Below are 24,020 nucleotides of genomic sequence, written 5' to 3' on the forward strand. Positions count from 1 at the left end.
AGTTAAGGCTGACCTGTAGTCTTAGAACCAGCCACAATGCACCTCTCAAAGGAGAGGTGTGCGTTGTGGCTGGATCAGGCGATGAAATTCATTTGACAACTTATTCTGACCTGGGAAAGAGACAAAAATGGCACAACAGCTTAGACAGCTGGCTCCAAGGCTTTGCAACGCTGCTGGAGACCTTGGTCAAAGTGGTGCAGAGGAGGAGGGGAGGGGGGTTGGCCAGTGTAACAACTTTAATCAGGCAATTGAAGTTGGCCTGTCAGAATATGAACTCCCTGATTAAGGTCCCTTGACTGCTGCTCGAAGAGCAGTCACAAATCCCTGCGGGTTTTTCGGGCAGTTCCCCTCCTTTTAGGGAACTGCCCCTTTTGAGTTTTTCCTAAGTTAATTTGATTTTGTTTATTTGGTTGGACACTAAAAGATGTCCCTGATTAAGGGCCAAGTTGATGGGCCAATCAAGGAGCCTCTTGCTTTGTATTTAACCACGAGTGTCAGTTCCTCTGGGAGTCTTAGTGTAGACCGCTAACTGAAAGCACTCTGTATGTTGTTGTCAGCCTTGTAAATAAAGGGATTTTGGTGAAGGGACTTCTGCCTCCGAGGGCTTATTACAACTGCATAGGTGGCCTTCCAGCCAAACTTTCCTCTGACTTACAAACTACTTACGGTGTAAGTATGAATTTCTTCACCCAACCAGATTCCCTCACACCACCCTCCACACCTCCTCCTCCCCCCTCATCCCACCCCATTACAACTCAACTTTATCCTTTTATCCTTTCAGATACCCAAGAACGGCAACCTAGCCAGTGATGGTGGAAGATCAAGAGAAAAGTGCTGATGAAGAAACCCTGTCACTCAGTCTCACATTTGCAGACTCTAGCTCAGGTACTGATCGTGCCCATTCTTCAGCAGATAGCTTAAGGGCAAGAAATGTGTGTGATGAGGCACAGAGCACAAGTGGCTCGCAGCCAGGGTGAGGAGCAAAGGTAGAGCAGGTTCCAACTCCTGGAGGGGTGACGGAGGGTGAGGTTATACATGAGTTCTGTTGCAGAGGGAGCATTTCGATAGGGGCAGACTACAGAAGAAAACTGAGGGACATGCACAATTCTTACCAGAAAGCAATGTCAAAGAGCATGAATGAGTCTGGCAACAACTTTGCACAGGGATTTCTGTCGAGCATGGAATTCATCCATTCCAGCATTGAAGAGGTGGCCAACTCCATTCACACGTTTGTGGGCCTACCCGTTTTGCAGCATCTGATGGTCAATGTCTCGGCTTCCACTGCAGCTCAAGCAGATGCTACCCAATGTCTGAACACTGCAGGGGAATCTCAGACCAATGCTATTCAAGGTTTGCTTGCTGCCATACAAGCTTAGACTGCTGCTATCATGGCTGCAGATGGCCTGTGTTGAAGGAACTTGAAAGTCCCACAGCAGTCCAGCAATATGTCCTCCAACACTTCTGTCAGAATACTGAGGCACTGTCTCAGGGGAGCAGCAGTGGCTCAGTGGAGAATGAAGTCTTCTTTCAAGATGACAGCATTTGTGCAGCATACCACCAGCCATGCTACAGCCATAAACCAAAAGACCATAAGACATAGGAGCAGAATTAGGCCATTTGGCCCATCGAGTCTGCTCCGCCATTCAATCATGGCTGATAAGTTTCTCAACCCCACGTATGCCACTAAGTAACTAATATTACAAAGTTTACAAATAACATTGAACTCAGAAATATGGTAAGCAATGAGGAGCTCAAAACAAACTTCAGGTGGACATCAGCAGACTGGTGAAATGGACAGGCATGTGATCGATGAAGTTTAATGCAGAGAAGTGTGAAGTAATGCATTTTGTAAGGAAGAATGTGATGTGGCAAAATAATGGAATTTTCAAGGTGGTACAGGAACAGAAAATTGAAGACGTATATTAACATATTTTTGAAGGTGTCCTAATAACCTGTCAAAACACGTACAGAATACCTGCCTTGATTAATAGAGGTAAGAGAGCACAAGTGCAAAGCGATCATACTCAATCTTAATAAAACACTAGTTAGGCTTTAGCTGGAGTATTATGCTCAATTCTGGGCACCAAACTCTAGGAAGGATGTCAAGGCTTCAGAGAGGACACAAAAAAGGAGTTGGAATGGTAACCGAGATGAGGGAGTTCAGTGACATGGAGAGACTGGAGAAACAGGAGCTTTTTCTCCTCAGAGCATAGTTAAGAAGAGTTTTGTTGGAGATGTTCAAATCATGAAAGGTTTTGACAAAATAAATGCGATGGAAGAGAGTAGCTACTAGGCAGTATGGTGGCACGGTGGTTAGCACTGCTGCCTCACAGTGCCAGGGAGCCGGGTTCGATTCCGGCCTCGGATCACTGTGTGGAGTTTGCACGTTCTCCCATGTCCGCATGGGTTTCCTCCGAGTGCTTCAGTTTCCTCCCATAGTCCAAAGATGGGCAGGTTAGGTTGATTGGCCATGCTAACTTGACCCTAGTGTCAGGGGGATTAGAAGGGAAAAATGGGGGATTACGGAAATAGGGCCTGGGTGGGATTATGGTTGGTGCAGACTTGATGGGCTGAATGGCCGCCTTCTGCACTGTAGGGATTCTATGATTCTATGTAATAACCAGAAAGTACATATTTAAAGTGATTGGCAAAAGAATCAGAGGTGACATGAGGAAACATTTGTTTTTGCTGTGAGATGTGGTCTGGTGTCTGAAAGGGTGGTGGTCAGGGATTCAACATAACTTTCAAAGGGAATTGGATAAATATTTGTAGGGAAAGCATGAACAGAAATATGGGGAAGAGCAAGGCAGTGGGACTAATTGAATAACTCAATTAAAGAGCTGGCACAGATGTAATGGTGATGTGGAGATGCCGGCGTTGGACTGGGGTAAGCACCATAAGAAGTCTCACAACACCAGGTTAAAGTCCAACAGGTTTATTTGGTAGCTTTCGGAGCGCTGCCCCTTCGTCAGATGGAGTGAAAATCGGCCAGCTGGTCTCTTTTTGTGATGTGCCATTCTATGTTCCTGTGACTCTGTGATTATTGATTTGGAAATGGTAGCTAGGTACACTTGCAGAAAGTGGTGACAATGCATTGGTTCGACACAGAAATGTGTTTTCACGTCTTTTTTTAAATCATCCAGCTTAGAAAATGATCCATACTTTGGATTTTCAATATACCAGAAAAATGACTTGGCCACATTGATTCTGAATTTTTAGCAGCGTTAAAACAGTGTACAAAAGATTGTTTTTATGTATGTATTAATGAGCACCAGAGGAAATTAAATGTGAACCTCAATAGCAGTGAGTTGTTGAGCACTGCAAAGCTGAATGTATACCACAAGGTGGCAGTGGTTTCCACTGATTCTAGTGCATTAATCTCCAGCAGCAGGTTCTAGAACACATGGGCCAGAATTTTGCAATTGCCATGTGGGCACATGGTAGGCCCGACCCTTCACAAAATGGGGTACAATGGCGTTCAGAGGGCCAATTGGCCAGGCTGCCCTCATGTTTTTCATGCATTCCCTGTCCATGGTGAGATAAAAGGCCCAGAAGACGTTGGCAAGGTGAGACATTAGGAGTTTTGCTGCCAGTTATTTGCTGTTGAATTACAGGTTTCTATATGGTGTTTTTTGGTTATTTCAGATAATTCTCACATTGCTAAATACGTGAGGAGGCTTTCTGCAGAAAGGTTCCCCCTTAGCGCAGAAACCTCTGCAACCATCTGGACAAACAGTGAAGATTGTGTACTTAGTTGGAGGGACCTTGTCCTCAGAGAAGGAGAGGGAGGCCAATTGCTTGCAGGCACTGTCCCAGAGTCTGCCTTCTGGACCAGCGAATGCAGCCAGCAGGATTTGCAAGGGAGAAGAGTCCAGAGAAGGCTTTAAAGAATTCCTTGGTAGGCCCCGACATCTTAGGCAGCAGACTGTGCCTGTGTGGTAAACCACTGTTAAGCTTATTGCCTGTGTGTGTGTGTGTGACATGCCTGGGCATGCCCTTGCCGGCCCTGCCTGAGACTTCTCCCCCCCTGGTCCAGGTATAAAGGTGACTGCTCCCAACCCCCCTGCCTCAGTTGCTGGACCAGTTCATCAGCATGGGTGTGCTCCAAGTCTTTTGTGAATAAAAGCCTATTTGTTCTTGCATACAAACTAGTCTTTGCTTGATTGATAGTGCATCAGCCTGTCATCTGGAGGACTGACTGGAAGAGGCGGGAGGTAGTTATATCTGGTGCAGCCTGGGTGAAAAGACATTTCGTGCTGATCGGTTTGGAATAGGTCGGTGCATGTTAACATTCTTGGTGCTGATCCGTCAACTATACAATGGATGGTGATGTGTTATTTGAATAAGGATAGCCAGATGTCACAGGTGAGAAGGCTGCTGTCTTGAGGGAAGGGGTGGAGGTGAGGGGCACATTGTGGTTTTCAATCTCCATAACCTTCCTTACAGGTTATTTTATAAGCCAGTATGTAATGGATGAGTTGGATGAACTGAAAAATATTTATACCAATTTTTTTCATGATGTTTCAAGTGAAGAGTTGAAGGGCAAGATTCCTGCTAAGTCTATACCTGTGGAAACAACAATAAACTGAAGACTTCAATGAACCAAGCTGTGTGAGATCAGAAACAAACAAATTTCAAGAACAACACAAAGGTAGCAGGGGAAAGAATGAAACCAAAAGAGAAAATGCTGGAAAATCTCAGCAGATTTGGCAGCATCTGTGAGGAGAGAAAAGAGCTGACGTTTTGAGTCCAGTTGACCCTTTGTCAAAGCTAAAAGGCATAGAAACTGGGAGATATTTATACTGCAGGGTGAGGGGATGAAAGATCAGTCACCAACAGCGTGCAGTCCATCTTCCACGCCATAACACTCACCCCCTCCCCTCCCTCCCAGAACAAGGATAAAGTCCCCCTTGTTCCCACATTTCACCCCACCAGCCTCTGCATGTAAAGCATAATCCTCCGCCATTTTCACCAACTCCAGCGTGATGCCACCGCCAAACAAATCTTCCCCTCCCTCCCCCTGTCAGCATTCTGCAGGGACCATTCCCTCCAGGATAACCTAGTCCACTCCTGCACTATACCCAACACCTCTCCCATCACTCATGGCACCTTCCCATGCAATCGCAGAAGGTGTAACACCTTCCCATTTATCTCTCCCATGTTTACCATCCAAGGTCCTAAACACTAATTCCAGGTTAAGCAGCGTTCCACTTGCACCTCTTTCAATTTGGTGAATTGCATTCGCTGCTCCCAATGTGGTCTCCTCTATGTTGGAGAGACCAAACATAGACTGGGTGATCACTTTGCTGAACATCTTTGGTCTGTGCGCAATCAGGACTCTGACCTTCCGTTTCTTGCCACTTTAACACACGATCCTGCTCCCATGCCCACATGTCTGTCCTTGGCCTGCTGCAATGTCCCAGTGAAGCTCAACGCAAACTTGAGGAACAGCATCTCATCTTCCAGCTCAGCATATTTCAGCCTTCTGGTCTCAACATTGAATTCAGCAGCTTCAGATGATTTGCTCTACCCCACCTGAACCCCTTTGTTTTCATTTAATTTAATTTTAACTGTTCTCTACCTTTAATTTCTTTATTGTCTTTCTTTATTTTTCTTTCTCCCCCACTCTTTCCCCCTATTTTATCCCCCCTTCCCTTACCTTTTCTCCCCCCTTGCTTTCCCTTTCCCCTATTTTCTCCAATTTGTCTCTCTCCCACCCATCCCCAACCCCTCCTCCAACATCTCCATCTGTCACAGTTTACCCTCTGATTTTAGCTTCTCTGCCATTTGGCCGTTCACACCCTTTATTCACTCTGTGGACTGCCACTAGCAGCCTTTCCTCTTGTTTCTGTGGCTATGACTCATCTTTCATCCCCTCACCCTGCAGTATAAATATCTCCCACTTTCTATGCCTTTTAGCTTTGACAAAGGGTCATCTGGACTCAAAACTTTTCTCTCCTTGCAGATGCTGCCAGACCTGCTGAGATTTTCCAACATTTTCTCTGTTGGTTTCAGATTCCAGCATCTGCAGTAATTTGCTTTTATCCAGGGGAAAGAATGACCCACAAGTCCACAGCTGGCAACTTAGCATGGGAATTGTAAAGACTCAACCAGATATACAGGGGCAATGCAGACATATACACTCAACCAGTAAATCTCCTCCTTCAGAGCATTTGTGCAACAGGATGAAGGGATCTCACCAGCTACACCGAGGACAGAATTACAATCAATCCCAGAGGTCCACAAGTCCCAATAACCGCAATGGAACAATAACAGTCATCATGGCAACATGGGCTGTAGGAGCAACACTCTCCAGACAAAGAACAGTCAATTTGCATATGTTCTATTAAGAGACCTGCACAATTTAAAGACTATGGTGGGGGTGGTGGGGGGGAGCCCCTTTTTCATGGGCGCAAATCCTGTTATGCCTACAAAATCCCTCCCACAAGAAGGCTACAACAGGATTTACAGCAGGGAACTCTCAGTTTGAGATCTTCCCCACCCCCTACTGGTGACATAATCATCGTGCATCTGATAGCCATGAACTTAAATTCATTTGCATCTGTTTAAGCAGCTTAACGCCGTACCTTCCGGGGAACGTCAGATGTTCCCACCCACTGGCGTGATGTAATGCTGGTGAGAATCACTACTACTCTCCAACAGTCGAGATAATCGCGCCAAGGGTATGAATGCCAGTGTAGCCCTCAGGAGGTCAAGGACATGGCAGATCAGTGCCCTGGCACTGTTCCTCGGCATCCTGACAGTGCCAACCTGATAGTGCCAAGTTGGCACCACCAAGAAGTGGGGCAAGGGGGCAGGCACAGCAGGCAAACCCATAGTAAATACTCCCATTTTGTGGGGGGATGCCCCGATGCCAGCAATATGGGGGAACAGGGGCTGATGGCGGCAACTATTCAAGCACTTCAAACCACCTCAACTCTTGCAACTGCTGGCTGATCCCAAAGAACCATAAGAGCTCAACTACTGGAACTCCTAAGACCAGGCCAGTGCTTCAAACCACTTCAGTGGCTGAAGCTACCCCTGTAAACATCTCAGCACTGACAGTCACACAAATCACTCCAACAGCTAAAAACACCAAGCATGTCAAATGATCCCAACGCCCCAAGTTAATGCAGCGCCCCAACCACTCAAGCAACTCATAGAATCTTACAGTGCAGAGGAGGCCATTCGGCCCATCGAGTCTGCACCGGACACAATCCCACCCAGGCCCTATCCCTATAATCCCATGCATTTACCCTAGCTAGTCCTCCTGACAATAAGGGGCAATTTCAGCGTGATCTATCTAACCCGCTCATCTTTGGACCTCAATCTAACACAGTATCTTTATACTTCAAACCAACCTGCATCCCAAACTAACCATGTCCCTCTAGCCAGTGAACCCTCCCAGAATTACACAGACTCCATTGCTAATTCTGCCACTGAAACCAACTGTTTCTCAAACTAAACCAGCATTAGAAACTGCTCCACTCTCTAAATCACCATAGCAGCTGAACCTATCGCTGATTCCCAATCTCAACCATTATATAGGACAAATTAACCCCCCCCAACCGTAACCATTTTCCTGGATTAATATTGTGGAAAATCCGACTGTATTTTTCAAAATACATGCAGAATATATTATCAGTGTCAGTAAATCAAGTAAGTAAGTTGACATCCACACAAGTTAATGTATGTTTCAATCTGATGCCAGATTGGGAGATAATTGCATCAAATTAATTCCAGTCTTGAGCACTCTGGAATGTTGCGACACAGATTTACATCCACAGTATTTCACAAAGAGAATTCCAAAATTGTGTCAGATGGCAAAGAAGATAGTTAAGGACAAAACAGAGATCCAGGACGGATGAAGATTAGCGAGTGAATTAATCAATGGGGTAAAACTGCGATGAAAACACAGCTAAATTAAAGATAGCTAAGCACAGGAAAGTCTGTGCACACATAATCCTGTGTACACATTCAAAGATTACTCATCATGTTGCAGCCTGCGTGTTTGATAGCCAAGAACAGGAAAGTCTTGGTTCTCAATTTTAGTTTACCACTGTCTTAGTGTATTTCTCTGAGAGAAAGCCCACTTAAATTTTAAAGAGATTTCCCAATTTATGGTCGCTAAGACAATTAATTTCTATGTTGAGAGGCAATGCAAATTGTGTTTAAGACATGCACTACTTGTGTGGGGAGGCGATATACAGAGTACATAGAAATTAATTGTCTCAGCGACAATAAATTGGGAAATCTCTTTAAAATTGAAGTGGGCTGCCTCTCAGAGAAATATCCTAAGACAGTGGTAAACTAAAATTGAGAACCCACAGACTTTCCTGTACTTAGCTATCAAACACGCAGGCTGCAACATGTTGAGTCAATCTTTGAATGTGTACACAGGATTATCTTTTTAATTCTTAATTCTTTTTAATTCATTCATGGGACATGGGTGTTGCTGGCTGGCCAGCATTTATTACCCATCCCTAGTTGCCCTTGTTCAGAGGGCAGTTGAGAGTCAACCACATTGCTGTGGCTCTGGAGTCACATGTAGGCCAGACCAGGTAAGGACACAGATTTCCTTCCCTAAAGGACATTAGTGAACCAGATGGATTTTTAACGACAATTGACAATGGTTTCATGGCTATCAGTAGATTCTTAATTCCAGATATTTTTTATTGAATTCATATTTCATCATCTGCCGTGGTGAGATTCGAACCCGGGTCCCCAGAACATTTGCTGAGTTTCTGGATTAATAGTCCAGTGATAATAATCTAGCGATAATACCACTAGGCTATCGCCTCCCCTTATCGGATGGGTTCATCAAAGCATGGAGATTTGCCAACAATGTTGATGCCCATTGAGTGAAAGGGACATTAGCAGCATGGATGAGAGACTGTCTGAGTGACAGAGACAAAGGGCAGTAGTGGACAATTGCCATTTGAACTGAAGCAACATATATGTGGCTTCTAAAGGGACTACACCATCACTTGTCTTGAAAAAATGTTAATGATCAAGGCAGGGCACAATTTCAAAATTTGCAGATGACACAAAACTTGGAAGAATTTTGAACTGTAAGGAGACTAGTGATAGAAGTCATCATAGACTCGTGGAATAGGATGATATGCAGCAGATGAAACTTAATGCAGAGAAATGGGAAGCAATACACATTTTGGTATGAGCAAGGGGAATGGGCAATGTAATGGGCAATTTTAAAGGTGGCGCAGAGCAGAGAAAGATGTGCACAAATCATTGAAGGTGGCAAGGTTGGCTGAAGATGTAATTAAGGTGGCAAAAGCAAAATACTTCAGAAATTGGAAATAAAATCAAAATATTCTGGAAAAACTCAACATTTGCAAACACAGATAGGATGCTGGACTTTCTAATTAGAGTACAACAGCAAGGAAATAATGATGAATCTTTATAAACTACTGGCCTTACTTGGAGCATTGAATCAAATTCTGGGCACCAGCCTTGAAGAATTATGTCAGGTTTTAGAGAGGGTGCAGAAAACATTTATGAGAATGATTCCAGTGATGAGGAACTTGAGTTCCGTGGATAGTCTGAAGAAACTTGGGTTGTTCTCTTGGAGAAGGGAAGGTTGAGAGAGAGAAGATTTGATGGAGACGTGCAAAATCACAAAAGATCAAATTCGAGTAGACAGAGAGAAATTTTCTCATACATGGGGAACGGGGATGGCGAAAGAATCAATAGCGAGATGAGGAAAAGCTTTTTTTAATGCAGCGAGCAGTAACTATCTGGAATGCATTGTCGGAGGGGTTAGTACAGGCAGATTCAAATCATAATTTTCAAAAGGGAATTAGATAAGTGCCTGACTCGGAAATATTTGCAGGGATGGGGAAAGGGCAGGGGAATGGGATTATCTGAGAGAGCCAGCATAGAATTGATAGGCCAAATGGCCTCCTACTGCACAGAACCATTCTGTGATTCCATATGATAACCATTACTGTAGATGAAGACACACAGACAACAAAGAAGATATATTTCAATAGCAGGAATTAGATGTCAACATGAATTAAAAGATTAAACCTATGCAATGATTAAACATTTATTTAAGCCTTTTTATTTGAGTTGCAAGGCTGAGGTAATTTGAATAAATTAACGTGTGAAGATTTTGGCTCTAACATCATTCATTTCAAGATGTATAAAATATTCCTTTGTAGTTTTCAAGTTGTAAACCATTCAGTGATTTATGATAGCTAAATGTTTGTAAATTACAGACCAAGAAAGCCTTTTAAACCACCAGATTATTGTCTCTTCAATTATGCTGAAATTTTAGACAGGTATTTCTAAAATAACTATTACAACCAATGACAAAGAACTATAATGTTGTCTGAGATAACGGAGGAGCTAATGACAGAGCCCTTATGGCATAGTGAAAGTCTGGTATTCCCTAAATTCAATTTCTTCTCCACCCATTCATTTTTTGAGGTTTGGGCTAAAGATTATTTGTATCTACAATTATTAATTTCCAAATAATTTAAAAAGGACTATGGCTTGATTTTCTTCATGAATTTGAGTTAAAAAACATGAGTAGGACTAAATAGTACCGAGGGATTATTTTCACTGGTTAATACAACTTTAAGTATTGCTACTTGTGTGGAGTTTGCACATTCTCCTCATGTCTGCATGGGTTTCCTCCGGGTGCTCCGGTTTCCTCCCACAGTCTAACGATGTGCGGGTTGGGTTGATTGGCCATGCTAAAATTGCCCCTTAGTGTCCTGAGATGTGTAGGCTAGAGGGATTAGCGGGTAAATATGTAGGGATAAGGGGGTAGGGCCTGGGTGGGATTGTGGTCGGTGCAGATGTGATGGACCAGATGGCCTCTTTCTGCATTGTAGTGTTTTTATGATTCTATACTTCATACCGAAGAAAATGGGCAGTAATGGCTTGTTAATGTATTCATTCAATAGTGGGCATAGGCGTCGTCAGCTGGCCAACATTTATTGCCCATCCCTAGTCACCCTTCAAGGGTAGTTGACAGTCAACCACATTGCTGTGCCTCTGGAGTCACATGTAGGGTAAAGATGGGAGATTTCCTTCCCTCAAGGACATTAGTGAACCAGATGGGTTTTTTCCGACAATCGATGATGGTTTCATGGTCATGTTGTTCTTGATCATTTCTTTGCAGCAATTAGTCAGGAAGTGGATCTGTTGCAACAAAGTCAGCTAGTTGAGCAGAGCATGAGGCTCATCAGGGATTTTGTGATGCAATCGTGCCTGGTTCAAACATATCAGTAAGAAGTCTCACAATATCAGGTTAAAGTCCAACAGGTTTATTTGGAATCACGAGCTTTCGGAGCGCTGCTCCTTGGTCAGCCACTAACCTATTGTGCATGATCCATGTCAGTGATCTCCAACTGATGTCACAGGAACACTCCCAGACTAACTCCAGGAGTCAACCACTTTGTCTTTTGCTCAGCTGATATTTTTTCTGCTTCAGCACACTGCAAGATACATTAAAAGTTCATTTATTTCATTATATTTCGAACTTCCGCAACATGCCCACAAACTGACAAATTCATTCATTTTCCTTTAGAAACCAGCTTTTACTGCTTCATCACTCACGTATGTGTCCCTGTTTATATTAAGATCAGTTGACTTGGCAACTGTGGGTCAATTCATTTAGGAGTGTCTGCTACCAGCAGGTGTTTCAGTCAACTTTATCTGCACAGTCGGAACAAGATTGGGCTGCCAGTCAGAGCAGAGTCTGTCCTGGGCTTCAGGGGGAAATCGGGTCAAGCTCAGGTTGCAACAGCAAGTGGAGATATTTATACCTATCAGGGACTCTACTTCACAGCCTGTCAAATGAGTTGGGGCGGCACAGCGGCACAGTAGCTAGCATTGCTGCCTCACAGCGCCAGGGACCTGTGTTCAATTCCGGCCTATGGTGACTGTGTGGAGTTTGCACATTCTCCCCATGTCTGTGTGGGTTTCCTCCGGGTGGTCTGGTTTTCTCCCACACTCCAAAGATGTGCGCGTTTGGTGGATTGGCCATGATAAATTGGCCCTTAGTGTTCGGGGGATTAGCAGGGTAAGTACATGGAGTTACGGGGATAAGGCCTGAGTGGGATTGTTGTCAGTGCAAACTCAAAGGCTGAGTGGCGTCCTTCTGCACTGTAGGGATTCTCTGATTCTATGAGTTGTTACAAAACTCCTTTTGGTCTACTTCAACAAAGCTTTGCACATTCCCTGACAAGTTAAACACCCCTTTATTTGATGACTGCTAAACATGATGACCCTACTACAACAACCACCTTTATTTTTATAGCACTTTCAATGTAATAAAATGTTCCAAGGCGCTTCACAGAGGCTTTGTAATAACCATAAGACCATAAGACATAGGAGCAGAATTAGGCCACTTGGCCCATTGAATCTGCTCCGCCATTCAATCATGGCTGATATTTTTCTCATCCCCATTCTTCTGCCTTTTTCCCATAACCCCTGATCCCCTTATTAATCAGGAACCTATCTATGACCTGGCCTCCACAGCCTTCTACGGCAAAGTGTTCCACAGATTCACCACTCTCTGGCTGAAGAAATTCCTCCTCATCTCTGTTTTAAAGGATTGTCCCTTTAGCTTGAGGTTGTGCCCTCTGGTTCTAGTTTTTCCTACTAGTGGAAACATCCTCTCCACATCTGCTCTATCCAGGTCTCGCAGTATCCTGTAAGTTTCAATAAGATCCCCCCTCATCCTTCTAAACTCCAATGAATACAGACCCAGAGTCCTCAACTGTTCCTCATACGACAAGCTCTTCATTCCAGGGATTATTCTTGTGAACCTCCTCTGGACCCTTTCCAAGGCCAGCACATCCTTCCTTAAATATGGGGCCCAAAACTGCTCACAGTACTCCAAATGGGGTCTGACCAGAGCCTTATACAACTTCGGAAGTACATCCCTGCTCTTGTATTCTAGCCGTCTCGATATGAATGCTAACATTGCATTTGCCGTCCTAACTGCCGACTGAACCTGCATGTTAACCTCAAAGGAATCTAGAACAATGACTCCCAAGTCCCTTTGTGTTTCTGATTTCCTGAACATTTTCCCATTTAGAAAATAGTCTATGCCTCCATTCCTCCTTCCAAAGTGCATAACCTCACACTTTTCCACATTGCATTCCATCTGCCACTTCTTTGCCCACTCTCCTAACCTGTCCAAGTCCTTCTGCAATCCCCCTGCTTCCTCAATACTACCAGTCCCTCTACATATCTTTGTATCATCTGCAAACTTAGCAACAGTGCCTTCAGTTCCTTCCTCCAAATTGTTAATGTAATTGTGAAAAGTTGTGGTCCCAGCACTGACACCTGAGGCACCGGCTGCCATCCTGAAAAAGACCCTTTTATCCCCACTCTCTGCCTTCTGCCAGTCAGCCAATCCTCTATCCATGCCAGGATGTTACTCTTAACATCATGGGCACTTAACTTATTTCACAGTCTCCTATGCGGCATGTTGTCAAAGGCCTTCTGGAAATCTAAATAAATCACATTCACTGGTTCTCCTTTATCTAACCCCTTGTTACCTCCTCAAAGAACTCTAACAGGTTTGTCAGACATGATCTCCCCCTGACAAAGCCGTGCTGTCTCAGTCCTATTTTATCATGCACTTCCAAGTACTCTGCGATCTCATCTTTAATAATGGACTGTAAAATCTTGCCAATGACCGAAGTCAGGCTAACCAGCCTACAATTACCCGTCTGCTGCTTCCTTCCTTTCTTAGTAGCGGTGTTACATTAGCTACTTTCCTGTCCTCTGGTACCCTCCCTGCCTCCAGTGATTCCTGAAAGATCACCAACAATGCCTCCACAATTTCCTCAGCTATCTCTTTTAGAACCTTGGGGTGTAGTCCATCCGGTCCAGGTGATTTATCCACCTTCAGACCTTTCAGTTTCCCCAGAACCTTTTTCTTAGTGATGGCCACTACACTCACGTGTGTCCCCAACACCCCTGGAGCTCTGGCATCCCACTTGTGTCTTCCACCGTGAAGACTGATGCAAAGTAACTATTCAGTTCCTCTGCCATTGCTTTGTTTCCTATTATTACTTCTCCAGCCTCATTTTCCAGTGGTCCAATCGCTATTTTTGCTTCTCTCTTACCTTTTATATATTGAAAAAAACTCTTCCTATCTTCTTTTATATTACTAGCTAGCTTACACTCATATTTCATCTTCTCCCCCCTTATTGCTTTTTTAGTTGTCCTCTGCTTGCTTTTAAAGGCTTCTCAATCCTCTGGTTTCCCACTAATCCTTGCCACTTTGTATGCTCTTTCTTTTGCTTTTATGCTGTCCTTGACTTCCCTCATCAGCCATGAATGCCTCGTCCTCCCCTTAGCATGTTTCCTCTTCCTTGGGATGAATTTCTGTTGTGCCTTCCAAATAACTCTCAAAAACTCCTGCCATTGCTGTTCCACTGTCTTCCCTACTAGGCTCCCTTTCCAATCAACTCTGGCCTGCTCCTCCCTTATGTCTTTGTAGTTACTTTTATTTAATTGTAATACCGTCACATCTGATTCCAGCTTCTCCCTCTTAAACTGCAGGGTAAATTCTATCATATTATGGTCACTGCCTCCGAAGGATTTCTTCACCTCAAGCTCCCTAATCAAGTCTGCCTCATTACACACCACCAAATCCAGAATTGCCTGTGCTTTGCTGTAACAAAATATGACACCAAAGCACAAAAGGATATATTATGTGAGATATCCAAATGTTGGTCACAAGAGTAGATTTTAAGGAGTGTCTTAAAAGGAGGAAAGACAGACAAAGAAGTGGAGCGTTAAGGAGGGAATTCCATAGTTTAGAGACTTGGCAACTGAAGGCATGACCGCCAGGCGTAGAGCAATTAAACTGTAGAATGCTCAGGAGGCCAGAATTGAATAAACAGAGGGTTGGGGCACTGGAGGAGATAAAAAAACATGGATGAGAATTTAAAATCATATTGCTGCTTAACCAGGAAGGCCGGCAAGAACTGGGTGGTGGAATAGTCAAGTCTAGAGGTTACAAAGGCATGAGTGAGGGTTTCAGCAGCAGATTAGCTAAGGCAAAGGTGAATCAGGCGATGTTACAGATGGAAATAGGCGGTTTTAGTGATGCCAAGAATATGTGGTCAGGAGCTCATTTTGGGGTCAATTATGATACCAATGTTGTGAACAGACTGGTTTAGTTTCAAATAAGGACTCAGTAGCTAGGGAATGGAGTTTGGAGCGGGATCGAAAAACAATGGGTGTGATCTTACTGGGTGTTCACCCCACGCTCCCACTGCAGTGAGGTCGGAGATCTTTGCAGCCAGCCCAATCTCCATTCACTGTGGCAGGATGGGAAAACCCCACTGCTGTGAACAGTAGTAAGATTCCAGTGAATGACTTCAGTATTCCCAACATTTAACTGGAAGAAACTTTTGCTCACCCAGTACTGGATGTCGGAGAAGCAGTTTGATTTGGAAGAGGGAATTGAATGTATTATCTCCAAATTTGCAGATGATCCAAAGTTGGATGGGAGGATGAGCTGTGAGGAGGATGTAGAGATGCTTCAGTGTGATTTGGACAGGCGGAGTGTGTGGGCATGTGTATGGCAGGTGCAGTATAGTGTGGATAAACGTGAGTTTATCCATTTTGGGAGCAATAACAGGAAGACAGATTATTACTTGAATGGGTGTAAATTGAGAGAGGTGGATACTCAGCGAGATCCTGGAGACCTCGTGCATCAGTCGCTGAAAGTAAATGCGCAGGTACAGCAGGCAGTAAAGAAGGCAAATGGAATGTTGGCCTTCATAGCGAGAGGATTTGAGTATAGGGATCGGGATGTTTTGCTGCAATTGTGTAGGGCATTGGTGAGGCCACATCTGGAATATTTTGTGCAGTTTTGGTGTCCTTACCTGAGAAAGGATGTCCTTGCTCTATTGGGAGTACAGCGAAGGTTTACCAGGCTGATTACTGGAATGGCAGTTCTGTCATATAAGGAGAGACTAAGTCAGTTAGAATTATATTCACTGGAGTTTAGAAGTGTGAGAGGAGACCTCATAGAAACTTATAAAATTCTAACAGGGTTAGACAGGGTAGATTCAGAAAGAATGTTCCCAAAGGTGAGGGAGTCCAGAACTACGGATCATAGTTTGAGGATAAAGGGTAAACCTTTTAGAACTGAGGTGAGGAGAAATTTCTTCACCCAGAATGTGTCTAATACAGAATGTAGTTGAGACCATAACGTTGTCTGATTTCAAGAAGAAATTAGATATTGCTCTTGGGGCTAAAGGGATCAAGGGATATGGGGAGAAGGGCGGATCAGGATATTGAATTTGATGATCAGCCATGATCAAAATGGATATTGGACCAGGCTCGAGGGGCTGAATGGCCTACTTCTGCTTCTAGTTTCTATGTTTCTATGCCCGGTAATGTTTTCTCCCCAGTCAAGATGGATATCATGGAGGTCGTGGGGATGGGTCATGTCAGAGATGTGGCGAGTGACAAGTCTGGCGATGCATGCTACAGTGCTCTCGGCAATGTTCCACTCTATTCCTTCTTACTAAGATCTGTCTTAAGAAAATACACAGGATACAGAGCAACTGCTCATAACAGCTCATCCCACTCACCCCTCGTCTTCTCTTTCAGGTGAAGCAAATACAGAACAGCCAGGGAATGAGGAACTGAAGAAGGCAGCACTATTGAAGATACAGCATCACTCAACCTTATCCTAGTACCAGGACTTCCACAATGCACTGATGTGCAGGAGAATGGAGAGGGGATAAGACAGCCCAGAAAGCAGTTTGTCAAAAGGAGAGCTTGCAGCCTTGCCCTGCTACAGAGGGCACAGGTGAAAACCTTGACTGCACAAGCCTATATATAAAGACCAATGCTATTCATCAAGACCTTTTAATTGCACAGAGGCAATTGCAAGTGAGTTTGCACAAAATGACTCAGAGTAAAGAGGAGTGCATGTCATCCACTATCGAACTGAGAGCATGCCATCAACTATGGAATGATTGGCCAGTTCTATGAAGATGTAATGAGAGCCACAATTGTGGAATCTCTGGTGACAGCTCTGACACCTTGGCTAGGAGCTCAGACTCTTGTCATTGTGATTCGGAGCTCTAGCATCTCCTCAGGCTTTCAATCCATGAAGGTTTTCTCGGCCCCGATCTGTTATTTTTCTCACCAGCCTATATTTTATTCTGTCCAATTCTGTGAAGGTTACTAAGCACAGTGCGGACGTATCTTCCCTCTTTCGATCCACTGTTTATTTTCAGCTTTCAGTTCAGATTGCCAGAATTATTGCTGTTTCTTTTAAAATGTATTGAATTAGGTTATTTTATATGCCATTGTGCACAAGTACCAACATAATGACTGGAATTTTACCGCCCCGGCCGCTCCGATTCTCGTGGCGGACAATGGAAAGGTCCGTTGACCTCGGGCGGGATTTTACAGTTTCAGGATGAGCGAGGCTGTAACATCCGCCCATTTTTAAAAAAACGTAAATGTAATTAGCTGACTAGAGGTTCTAATCCAGTCCAATTCTGAAGAAGACTCATATTGGACTCAAAACATTGACTCTCCACAGATGCTGCTAGACTTGCCAAAATAACCTGGTCAAGCCCCCTCAGTACTTTCTGCTTCCAGCGGACTCTGTTTGTGATTTGGATCCTAATATTGACTATAGCTTTTACTTCCTTCCAGGGGCAGTAACAGTTAATCTTTGCTGACCCATGTGTCATTTGAACAACAGGAGGGAAAAGGATGAAGGGCTGTGGGCACCGGTGGGGAGTTACGAAGGGACTGTGTGATTCTCTTAGTTTCTTGACTGCCATTAGAGAAGAGCCTTTCGCCTCATCCCTTTGGATTGGATGTGAAACCAGGTCACACAGATGAAAGTCTTGTTCTTTAATCCACTCTGACACCTCCTTCCCTGAGGAAGTGCTGCTGAGAGTAGTAGAAGTGTGTGTTCTTGCTCACAGGGCTGCAGGGTATCCAAATACAGCTGGCGTTGGAATGTTGTGAATGTTAAGAGGTTGTGGAAAGGTTTCGATCTTTGTTCAGAACCTGCTCTGGGCCTGAGTGCCTGTGAAATGTTCAGGGCAGTGCTGTCGGAATTCCTGAATTTATACCACCATCGTTTCAGCTGGAGCTGTTTAGGGTACATTCCTCATTCTGAAGTGTGAGGCCTTGGCTTTCTTTTGCTTTTTTACACCCAAAAACACACAAGTAAGTGAGCAGCTGGCAGGTGAGCTAGTTCTGCTTGATGGCATAACTTCTTCTTTCACATTATTGATGACTGGGAGGAGGATGATGGGATTGTAATCGGCTGCACTGGGTTGGACTTGCTCTGCCTCTTGCAGGTTGACGCGCGATATAACTCACGAGGCTAGAGATGCTCGAGGAAATAAAGGCTTTTATTGACTACTACAATAGAGCTACCATATATAATACACGATCCCAGACTGAGGGGTCCCAGACAGAGCAGTGAGCTTTATACCTCTCCCAGGAGGCGGAGCCCGACCGGGATGTACCATAATAACTATAATACAGGTAGAACAGCCCAACCCTAACCCCAACAGTAACATATATACAGACTCATAGTACTGGCCAGACCCTGGCTCAGTACTACCTGGTGGGAACCAACGATGGTTCACCACACAGGTTGGACATATCTAGGTCATTTATCATGTGGCTGGAAATGTACTTGTACAGCTAGGCCAGAGGTGCAGACAGTTCTGGAGCACAAGTCTTCAGAATTACAGCAGAGATGGCGGGGCCCCAAAGCCTTTGCTGTTACTTGGTGCTACATGGGGTGAATCAAATTGGCTGAAGACTGGTATCTGTGCCTAATCTTTTGCCTTCATGTTCTGGGCTGTGCTATCATTGAGAATGGGCGTGTTCATGGACACCCGCTTCCTGTTAGACGTTTAATTGTCCATTAACATTTGCAATTGGATGTGGCAGGACTTTAGAGCTGTGAGCTGGTACGTTGGCCATGGAATGACTTAGCTCTGCTGATAAACAAAATGCTTTTATTGTTTGGCATGTATGTGCTGTAATTTCACCAGGTTGGCATTTTCGTTGGATTTATACTTTGTTGGAGTGCATAGGATGTGCAGCAGAGTCCATCAAACATGCCATCAGTGGAGAGCCCTTGTTGCCCACTTTCTACCCTCGGATTTGTCCTGGTGATCGAGTTTCAGCTGGTACAGTGGACCTCCTCAGAATGAATGCATAATGACTGCAGCCAGGATCCCGGGAATTTCCCAGGTCATTGCTACCTATGATCACAAACCAGCTGGACTTTGAGAAACCGGAGCCGTTTTATAGAACAGAGTTAATGCGGTTCCATAAAGCAATCGACCTGCGTGCAGTCAATGACACTCTGCACCATTGGCAAGCCTGCAACGACTACAGTGAAGCTATATGCTCACAGTGCCTGCTTCTGTCCAGCAAGTGAGAATGAAGAGCAGTTATATAAAAACAAAATACTTCTGCTTTTATATAGGGGATCTGAAATAAAAACAAAAAATGCTAGAAAATCCAGCAGGTCTATCGGCATCTGTGAAGAAAGAAACAGAGTTAACATTTCAAGTCCAATGTGACTCTACTTTGGAATTCAAGAGAGAAACTTGGGAATGGTGGCACAGTGGTTAACACTGCTGCCTCACAGCGCCAGGTACCCGGGTTCGATTCCCAGCTTGGGGACTGTCTGTGAGGAGACTGCACATTCTCCCCGTGTCTGCGTGGGTTTCTTCTGGATGCTCCGGTTTCCTCCCACAGTCCAAAGATGTGTGGGTTTAGTGGATTGGCCATGCTAAATTGACCCTTAGTGTCAGGAGGAATAGCTAGGGTAAATGCATGTGGTTATGGGGATAAGGCCTGGGTGGGATTGTGGTCGGTGCAGACTTGATGGGCCAAATGGTCTTCGTCTGCACTGTAGGATTCTATGATTTGATTTATTATTGTCATATGTATTGGGATACAGTGGAAGTATTGTTTCTTGTGTGTTATACAAATAAAGCATACCATTCATAGAGTATGTAGGGGACAAGAAAAGGAGAGGGTGCAGAATGTAGTGTTACAGTCGTAGCTAGAGTGTAGAGAAAGATCAGCCTACTATTAGGTGCATCCATTCAAAAGTCTGATGGCAGCAGGGATGAAGTTGTTTTTGAGTCGGTTGGTACGTGATCTCAGACTTTTGTATCTTTTTCCCCAATGGAAGAAGGTGGAAAAGAGTATGTCCAAAATGCTTGGGGTTCTTGATTATGCTGGCTGCTTTTCCGAGGCAGTGGGAAGTGTAGACAGAGTCAATGGATGGGAGGCTGGTTTGTGTGATGGGTTGGGCTACATTCCCAACCTTTTGTAGTTCCTTGTGGTGTTGGTCAGGGCAGGAACCATACCAAACTGCGATACATCTGGAAAGGATGCTTTCTGTGGTGCATCTGTAAAAATTGGTGAGAGTCGTAGTGGACATGCCAAATTTCCTTAGCCTCCTGAGAAAATAGAGGCATTGGTGGGCTTTCTTAACTATAGTGTCTATAACTATAGGAAATGTAGTTGGCTGTTTTTGGATAGAGAGCTTCTGTGTTCTTTCTTTAATAATAGTGGAGAGCAATTAGATATCTGGTGCAAGTATCTTCAGCTGTGGCCTAGAAGGTGCCAGAAAGAAGCAAAGAAGTTCATGACCCGAATCTCCTTTACAACCACTGGCAATGCTGTCCTTGTCCTGCACTGAGGGTACAGTTATGGCGAGAGTAGAAACGCACATCTCACATTTACTGGGCTGAATTTAATACAGCTGGCATTGGGGCTGAAATGTTTGGGGCAACCCTGCCTTGGGACCTTCTGGAAGTCCCAAGCCACTTCTGTGCTGATAAAGCAATTAACTACCCTGGCTTTGAGGCTTCAGCCTACTGTCCCTCACAGAGATTCAGGTAGGAGAATTTCTCTCTGAACACCCTGGGAAGATGTGTCATCCTGCAGAGAGTCCTTGTTTCCCCCCTCCTTTTTGCAGCTGTCCTATTCTGTGTGACTTCTTATCATTATCATCCACCTAGTGAAGTATTCAGAGGGGAATGTCTACTAGTGCTCCTGTGTCTGGGAAATACTGGCTAAAGTCATCAAAATTTTCTTCAGTACCTGCTACGACACTCTGTAGGTTTCTTCAACTGTACACAACAATAGATATCACCAAACATTTGTAGAATGAAAGCAACAGTCAGAATGAATTAAAGGCAAAATACTGCGGATGCTAGAATTTGAAACAAAAACAGAAAATGCAGGGTCATCCAGACTTGAAACTTTGGTTCTATTCTCTCTCCACAGATGTTGTCAGACCTGCTGAGATTTTCCAGCATTTTCTGTTTCTGTGTCAGAATAAATTAACTAGCAACTGATCTGTGCTGATGGCATTATGATTTGTCTGTCTACATACAGCATGACTAACACGCTCGCTAATGTGGCACCTGGCAAGATTCATTCCATAATAGCATGCATCTTTCATTGATGCATGTTAAAACTCTAAGGGCACTCCCAGCACCTCAAAAATGGACCCAAACAGTCCCAATTTCTCACCCATTATCTAGTAGACAGCATTATATAATAAATCCAAAATTATAGACCTCTTAGCAATGCATGGATTCTTTTTACTTGACTGCAATCTGTTTTCAAACAGACAAAGAGGCGTAAGTCACGATGGCTCCATCAGATGGCTTCTATAGCACAGACATAAAATAGAAAGGGTAAATAAAACACAGAAGGGAAAATTCTTTACATGCTGCCTGAAGTTGCCTCAAGCACTTTCTCATTCTTTATTAAGTCAGTTCAATTTTCTTCAGGTAATTGAATCTGTCATGAGCTGTGGTTATGTTTTCCCTGATGCATTTCTGAAACATAATGGCTTAACTATAGCCTCACCCGAAGGATTGGATACATAGGATGAGACCTTACTAAAGAGACAGCACGATGGTACAGTGGTTAGCACTGCTGCCTTACAGCACCAGGGACCCGGGCTCGATTCCCAACTTGGTTCACTGTCTGTGCGGAGTTTGCACATTCTCCCCGTGTCTGCGTGGGTTTCCTCCCAGTCTAAAAGATGTGCTGGTTAGGTGCATTGGCCATGCTAAATTCTCCTTCCATGTACCCGAACAGGCGCCTGAGTGTGGCGGCTAGGGGATTTTCACAGTAACTTCATTGCATGTGAATGTGAGTCGACTTGTGACACTAATAAATAAAATGACGGTGTTGTTTCTGGCAAGAGAACCTGCGTGTTTCTCTCCAGTAAAACAGTCATTTTTCTCTCCAGATTTCACCACACTCTGCCAGAAAAAATCAAGGGGGCATGATTCACACCATCATAGAGGAGGACAGGGCTTAAACATGTTGGCAAAACCGGGCTGCTCAGAGATTGGGGTGTCATCTTTAAAGGGCGCCCCAATCAAAACTCCAATAAACCTCCCCCTACCACGTCACCGAGGCCTCAAGGGCTCCACTTCACACCCCTGATTGGAGCCAGTGTTTGCTGGCCCCTTCACTGATCATCAGCCTGTTCTCCTTCTTCTGCCCTCTCCCCCCGGTGATTACTGCCCTTCTCTCTTCCCCCTCCCACAATCATCGGCCCCCTCTCCCTGATCATCAGCTCCTTCTCCCTCCCCCTCCCCTGCAATCATCAACCCTTTCCCCTCCACAGCCAAAGCCAGCACTTACTATCCCACAATGGCCAGCGCCGGCACCCAGAACCCCCTGCTTGTTAAACCGCTCCCGGCCCACAAGCACAGCAGCATTCACCACACCCCCCCTGCCGCCCATGAGGCTTCCACTGGGACCCGCTCCTTGGCACAGGTTGGCAATGCCAGGGTGGCACTGCCAGGCTAGCATGGTGCTGACCTGGCAGTGCCCACCTGTACTAAGCCAGGGGGCAGTGCTGAGGGGCATTGCCAGGGCAATGCCTGGCGTCCACCCTGTCCAGTTCCCTCAGCACCATATATGTTTCAGTAAGATCAGCTTTCATTCTTCTTAACTGCAATGGATACAGGCCCAGCCTGTCCAACCCTTTCTCATAAGATGACCTTCCTCTGCCAGTTATCAGTCGAGTAAAGCTTCTAATGCATTGATATAATTTCATAAATAGGGTGACCAAAACTGTACACAGTTCTCTAGATATGGTCTCAGCAATGCCCCGTTCAACTGTAGCAAAACATCCAGACCTTCATTTTACCTCACCATTGCAATGAACAACAACTTTCCATTTGACTCCAAATCACTTGCTGAACCTGCATATTAACCTTTTGTGATTCAGGTACCGTAGACTCCCTACAGTTCACAAGGAGGCCATTCAGCCCATCAAGGCTGCACCAACTCTCTGACAGAGTGTCTTACCCAGGCCCTCTTCCTTGCAACCCTGCACATTAACCATGGCCAATCCACCTAACCTGCTCATCTTTGGACTGTGGAAGGAAACCGTAGCACCCGGAGGAAACCCACGCAGACACAGGGAGAATGTGCAAACTCCACACAGACACTGACCTGAGGCTGGAATTGAACCCGAGTCCCTGGCGCTGTGAGGAGCAATGCCAACCATTGTGCCATCAAGTTGCCATACCAGAACACTCAGATTGTATTCTCTCAATTTAAATAAAATACTGCTTTTCCTTTCTTCCCAGCCAAAGTAGACAAATTCCCACAGTACACTCCTTCTGCCATTTTTTTTGCCCACTCACTTAACCTTTGCAGATTCCTTATGCCTGCTGCATAACTCACCATACATTTGGTCCCTTTATCCAAGACATTGAGTGAAATTTTCCGATTTCATTTTCAAAGTGTTCGTTTGATCAGGAATAAGAGAGTGTAGCCCGTCAGCTCTGCTGCTGGCTTTTCCCGCCATATTGCTTCAAAAAAATGTGAAGGGGCAGGTCGCACAACATCGTGCTGGCAGGGCAGGCTCTGAACCAATCCACCCACCAGCAACTTAGGCTGTTGAAAGATCAGGGCACCCCTTACTGAAAAGAAATAAAAGGAGGAACACCCCGCATAACTTCCCA

General features: G+C 44.7%; 2 protein-coding genes across 2 annotated transcripts in view; one reads left to right on the plus strand and one right to left on the minus strand.

The window, feature by feature from the left end:
- The window catches only part of lyar (Ly1 antibody reactive homolog (mouse)), a 355,306-nt gene that overhangs the window by 54,693 nt on the left and 276,593 nt on the right, over positions 1 to 24,020 (minus strand). The gene's annotated exons all lie outside the window — the stretch shown is intronic.
- LOC144507323 (von Willebrand factor A domain-containing protein 2-like) overlaps positions 1,098 to 24,020 on the plus strand; it is an 82,652-nt gene continuing 59,729 nt past the window's right edge. Inside the window, exon 1 of the mRNA XM_078234512.1 lies at positions 1,098 to 1,350. Coding sequence (XP_078090638.1) covers positions 1,098 to 1,350 — 253 coding nt within the window. The remainder of the gene's footprint in view (positions 1,351 to 24,020) is intronic.

This window comes from Mustelus asterias, chromosome 1 (assembly GCF_964213995.1).
Source record: "Mustelus asterias chromosome 1, sMusAst1.hap1.1, whole genome shotgun sequence".
Classification (NCBI taxonomy): domain Eukaryota; kingdom Metazoa; phylum Chordata; class Chondrichthyes; order Carcharhiniformes; family Triakidae; genus Mustelus; species Mustelus asterias.